Source organism: Nicotiana sylvestris, chromosome 1 (assembly GCF_000393655.2).
Source record: "Nicotiana sylvestris chromosome 1, ASM39365v2, whole genome shotgun sequence".
In the NCBI taxonomy this organism is placed as follows: Eukaryota; Viridiplantae; Streptophyta; class Magnoliopsida; order Solanales; family Solanaceae; genus Nicotiana; species Nicotiana sylvestris.
In genome coordinates, this window is record NC_091057.1 from 135712165 (window position 1) to 135718646 (window position 6482).

At 42.0% G+C, this 6482-nt stretch overlaps 1 protein-coding gene across 1 annotated transcript; it reads right to left on the bottom strand.

The window, feature by feature from the left end:
- Positions 1-3145: 3145 nt before the first annotated feature.
- On the bottom strand, positions 3146-6188 carry LOC138874821 (uncharacterized). The gene is made up of 3 exons (XM_070153608.1): positions 5922-6188; positions 4544-4618; positions 3146-3712 (listed from the first exon to the last, which is right to left on the bottom strand). The coding sequence occupies exons 1-3, from the start codon at positions 6186-6188 to the stop codon at positions 3146-3148; spliced, it is 909 nt and encodes a 302-aa protein (XP_070009709.1).
- Between the last annotated feature and the right edge of the window lie 294 nt (positions 6189-6482).

Here is a 6482-nt window from a genome sequence, read left to right on the forward strand (position 1 = left end):
CATATACCTTCAGTCGAAACTCAATTCGGAGCTCATTTGCTCAGTTAAATACCTATTTCGCTCGTTAAACAATTAACTCATGTTTCGCGTCAAAACCCAATCGCGACTTGGTGAAATTAGACCAAACTTTCCAGATCACTTCTATAATTCATTATCAAAATTCTGGAAGTCTCAAAATCAAATTTCAATCTCTAGAACTAAAAATGGACCTTTGGATCATTACATGCTCATAATCGAAACGCCAAAATCTTCCAAAAACTCTTCCAAAACATATCTGAGCCTCATGGGACCCCGACCAAACATGCCAACATAACTCATAACATCATTCAAACCTATTCCAATCATCAAAACACCTCAAACAACATCAAATTACCCAAAACTCATCGAATTCAAGCCTAAGTTTCCAAAAACTTCCGAAATACACTTTCGATCAAAAACCCGACCAAATGATGTTCGAATAACCTAAAATTTTGCACACACATCAGAAATGACATAACGAAGCTACATCAACTCTGTGAATTCCATTCTGACCCTCGGATCAAAATCTCACCTATCAACCGGAATTCGCCAAAATACTGGCTTCGCCAATTCAAGCCTAATTCTACACCGGACATACAAAACCACTTCCGATCACACTCCTAAGTCACAAATCACCTCCCGGAGCTAACCGAACCATCAGAATTCACATCCGAGCCCTCTAACTCATAAGTCAACATCCGGTTGACTTTTCCAACTTAAGCCTTCTTAAAAGAGACTAAGTGTCTCATTTATTATCAAAACCACTCCAAACCAACTCGATCACATAAGATACGGATAATAAAGCATAAAAAAGCTGAGAATGGGAAACACGGAGCGGTAACCTATGAGAAGACGGGTCGGGTCTTCACAGTAAGTATCTAGTTTAACCTCGAAGAAGTAGTGACGAGGGGTCGACTTGACACTTATTAGGGCCAACAATAATATAATTAAAGTTTTATTCTAAACATGGATATCATAAAAATACCGACAGTAAATATCAGGGAGTGACAAGTTCTTCTTTCATAAATATAATGTAAATTTCAGTCATATCATTTAACAATTTGCATCCAAGGCATTAAAGCAATACAAATCACAGAAAGTTCCAAATAGATAGCATGTGCAAGTTATGCCGAGGACGTACGTCCCGATCCAACATACTAATAAAATATGCACTGCCGGAGGGTCGAACGACGTGAACCATAGATGCGTCTATTCACCCCACTCGCAAATTATTCATGCGACACGGTCAAATATAAATTTAATCATTTAAATTAAATTCTTTCTTAAATTCTGTTCTTTAAAAGAAAAAGGCAATTCAACTTGAAGCTTTAAGTCCTTAGAAATCTCAACTTAATTCCATTTAATACAAATAAAAAGTATCATCAAATAACGGTATTCACAAAGCATGATGTAAGCCTAAACTAACCGGATATAACATGAATAGTAGCTACGTACGGACTCTCGTCACTTCGTGCATACGTAGACCCTACAAATACTCATATTTTTAATTAAATTACCTATGGGGAGATTTCCCTCTTACAAGGTTAGAAAGGAGACTTACCTCATCTCAAGCCTACTTCCAATTTTTGGCGCTCCAAATCTCCAAATTTGATGCCGAACGGCTCGAAACTAGTCAAATATTACATAAACTAATCAATCTATGCTCAAAAGTTCATAATTCCATCATTCAAGTGATTACCTAACCTAAATTGCAAGATTCCTAAAATTCACCCCCAGGCCCACATGCTCGGATTCCAAATTTTTTTGAAGAAAGTTGTTACACTAACCTAAGGAACATACGTATATGATTAATACTAAATTCATAACAAATTTCGTGGTTAAATATCATTTTTTGCGAAACTCTAGGTTTTCACCTAAACCTATGATTTTCACTAATTTACATGTTATAATCTACCCATAAACTATGTAATTAGCTCACATTGTGTGGAAGTTACTTACCTCAAACTACTAAGTGAAATCCTCTCTCTAAGAGCTCCAAAAATCGAACCAAAATGGAAGAAATGAGCAAAAATGGCCTAAGTCCCATTTTTAAAAATCACTGCCTAGATCTGCCTTCTTCACGATCGCGGAAAAGGCCTCGCGATCGCGGAAAAAGCCTTGCGATCGCGAAGGCAAATGATCCATGTCCAGGGAGCTTACTCATCGTGAACACGACATGAGCCTCGCAAACATGGAGGCTCACATGGCCTACCCTACGCGAACGCGAGGGCTACTTCGCGAACGCGAAGAGTCAACAACGGCCACCAGCTAAGCCTTCCCCTATGCGAACACGAGCCAGGCTACGCGAACGCGAAGGCTAGAGGACCCAGACCTTCGCGAACGTGAAGGGAAAAAGCTTCCCAGCCTCAACACCCTAAATTGTTCATCGCGAATGCGAGGATGCATTTGCGTTTGTGAAGAAGGAAACTAAAATCAGCAAATCTGGTGTGTTTCATCTCACCTCCGGGTGGTCCGAAATGCACCCGAGCCCCTAGAGTCCCTGTCCAATAACTCCAAAAAGTCTATAAATATAATATCGACTTGCTCGAACTCTCGAAACGCGTAAAATAACAACAAAACCAAGAATCACACCCCAAAACCAAATTGAATCAAACTTTGAACTTCAAGTTTCTAAATTGCTCAGAATGTGTCAAATCATACGTAGACTACTCGGGTTGCCACCAATTTTTACACGCAAGTCTTAACTGACACTACAAATTTATTCTCGGTCTCAAAATTTTGTTCGGACCTCGATATCACAAAAATCCGCTCCAAACCAAATTTAAAGAACTTCAAAATCCTTAAAGAATCAACTTTCTCTATTAGGCGCCAAAACGCTCCTGGGTCATCCAAAACCCGATCTGGACATACGCCCAAGTCCAAAATCATCATACGAACCTCTTGGAACCTTCATATCCCGATTCCGAGGTTGTTTATTCAAAATGTTGATCGAAGTCAAACTTGGCCTTTTAAGCCCACCTTAAAGAACCAAGTATTCCGATTTCAACCCAAACTCTTCCAAATCCCGAACCAACAATTCTCGCTAGTCATTAATCGGTAAAAACAAGTACAAAAAGTCTTATTTAGGGGAACGATGTTCTAGAAAGCAAAACAACCAGTCGGGTCGTTACATTATCCACCTTTTAAACAAACAATCGTCCTCAACCGGGTTTAGATTCATGCCTGAAGTGTTGAATAAGTGTAGGTACCTACTACGGATGTCCTCCTCAGGCTCCCAGGTCACCTCCTTGGCTGGTTTGCCCCTCCACTGAACCTTTACCGCGGAAATTCTCTTGGATCTCAACTGGCGATCCTGTCTATCAACAATAGCAATTGGCTCTTCCTCATAACCCAAGCTCTCATCTAGCTGAATAGTGCTGAAGTCTAACACATGTGAGAAGTCGGCGTGGTTCCTCCAAAGCATAGACATGTGAAGAACCGGATGAACTCCTGATAAGCTGAGAGACAAAGCAAGCTCATAATCAACCTCCCCAACTCGCCTCAACATCTCGAATGAGCCTATAAACCCGGGTCTCAACTTGCCCTTCTTCCCGAACCTCATAATACCCTTCATTTGCAAGATTTTCAAGAGAACCTTCTCGCCGACCATAAATGATACATCCCGCGCCTTCTGATCCGCGTAACTCTTCTGTCTGGACTGTGCTGTGCGAAGTCGCTTCTGGATCAACTTTACCTTTTCCAAGACTTCTTTCACCAAATCTGTACCATATAACTTAGCCTCCCCAGGCTCAAATCACCCGATAGGAGAACGGCATCATCGACCATATAAAGCCTTAAATGGAGCCATGTAGATGCTGGACTGATAACTGTTATTGTAAGCAAACTCGGCCAAAGGAAATAACTAATCCCACTGTCCTCCAAAGTCAATCACACATGCTCTCAGCATGTCCTCTAATATCTAAACTATCCGCTCCGTCTGCCCGTCGGTCTGAGGGTGAAATGTTGTGCTGAGCTCTACATGGGTCCCCAACTCACTCTGTACGGCACTCCAGAAATGGAAAGTGAACTGAGGGCCTCTATATGATATGATAGAAACAGTCACACCATGCAACCGAACTATCTCCCGAATGTAAATCTAGGCCAACTTCTATGAAGTATAGGTAGTCGCAATCAGAATGAAGTGCGCTGACTTGGTCAACCTGTCGATAATGACCCAAACTGCATCAAACTTCCACAAGGTCTGCGGCAATCCAAATACAAAGTCCATAGTGATGCGCTTCCATTTCTACTCAGGTATAGTCATCTGTTGAAGTTGGCCACCTAGCCTCTTGTGCTCATACTTGACCTGCTAGCAATTTATGCATCTACCTATATAGATTATGTCTTTCTTCATTCGCCACCACCAATAATGATGTCTCAGGTCATGATACATCTTCGTAGCACTTGGATGAATAGAATACCATGAACTATGTGCCTCTTCTAGAATCCTCTCCCTTAAGCCATCGACATTAGGAACACATAGACAACCCTAGAGTCGCAGAACACCATCCTCACAAATAGAAACCTCTTTGGCACTACCCTGTAGTACCGTCTCTCTGAGGATTGCTAAATGCAGATCATCAAACTGCCGAGCCTTGATCTGCCAATAGTGAAGACTAGGCAACAACACATGCAAGAACTCGGTTGGGCTAAGAAATATCTAACCTCACAAGTCTATTAGCCAAGGACTGAATGTCCAAAGCTAGTGGCCTCTCCTCTGCTGAAATGAATGCCAAGCTACCCGTACTCTCTGCCTTCCCGCTTAAGGCATCCGCGACCACATTTGTCTTGTTGGATGATAAAGAATGGTGATGTCATAATCCTTCAGTAACTCAAGCCATCTATGCTATCTCAAATTGATATCCCTCTGTTTGAACAAATGGTGTAAGCTGTGATGATCAGTATAAACCTCACACGACACCCCATACAGGTAATGCCTCCATATCTTAAGAGCAAGAACAATCACGTTTAACTCTAGATTATGTGCAGGATAATTCTTCTCATGAGTCTTCAACTGACATGAAGCATATCCAATAACTCGCCCCTTCTGCTTCAATACACAAACCCAAACCAACGCGTGAAGCGTCACAATACATAGTATATATCCTCGAACCGGAAGGCAACACTAGAACCAGTGCTGTAGTCAAAGATATCTTGAGCTTCTGAAAGCTCGCCTCACAATCATCGGACCAACAGAATAGAGCACCCTTCTGGGTCAATCTAGTCAAAGGTGCTACAAGGGATGAAAAGCCCCACACAAACCGGCGATAATAACCTACTAGCCCTAGGAAACTCCTGATCTCAGTCACTAAAGTGGGACGTGGCCAACTCTGAACTGCCTTAATCTTCTTGGGATCCACCTTAATACCCTATTCTGATACAACATGCCCTAAAAATGCTACTAACTCTAGTCAGAACTCATTCTTAGAGAACTTAACATATAGCTTCTGCTCTCGCAATATCTGAAGCACTACTCTCAAATGTTGCTCGTGCTCCCCCAAGCTACGTGAGTAGATCAAAATGTCATCAATGAAGACAATGACGAACGAATCAATATAAGGCCTGAACACCCTGTTCATCAAATCCATAAATATCGCTGGGGTGTTAGTCAAGCCGAAGGACATCACCAGGAACTCTTAATGGCCATATCTATTAGAGAAAGCAGTCTTCGGAACATCTGAGTCCCGAATCTTCAATTGATGGTACCTCGATCTCAAGTCGATCTTAGAAAACACCCTAACACTCTACAATTGGTTAAACAAATCATCAATACGTGGCAACGGGTACTTGTTCTTAATGGTGACCTTGTTCAACTAGCGGTAATCTTTGCACATCCGCATAGTTCCATTTTTCTTCTTCACAAATAACACTGGTGAACCCCAAGGTGATACACTTGGTCTCACAAAACCTTTTGCTAATAATTCCTCAAGCTGCTCCTTCAACTCTTTCAACTCCTTCGGAGCCATACGGTATGGTGGAATAGATATAGGCTGAGAGCCTAGAGCCAAATTTATACAGAAATCAATATCACGATCCGGTGGCATGCCTGGAAGGTCAAAAGGGAACACATCGGCGAACTCCCGGACCACTAGCACTAAATCAATCATCGGAGACTCTACGGTGGTGTCCCGAGCATAAGCTAGATAAGCCAAACAACCCTTCTCGACCATATGTCAAGCCTTCAGAAAAGAGATAACCTGACTAGATGTACTAACAGAGGAACCCTTCCATTCCAACCTCAGCAACACTGGCATCGCTAAAGTAACATTTTTGGCAAGGCAATATAGGATGGCGTGATATGGGGATAACCAGTCCATGCCTAGGATGATCTCAAAGTCGACCATATCAAGTAACAGAAGGTCCGCTATAGTCTCGTAACCACAGAAGGTAACCACACAGGACCGGTAGATCCGATACACAACCACAGAATCGCCCACAAGAGTGGACACATAAACAGAAGTGTC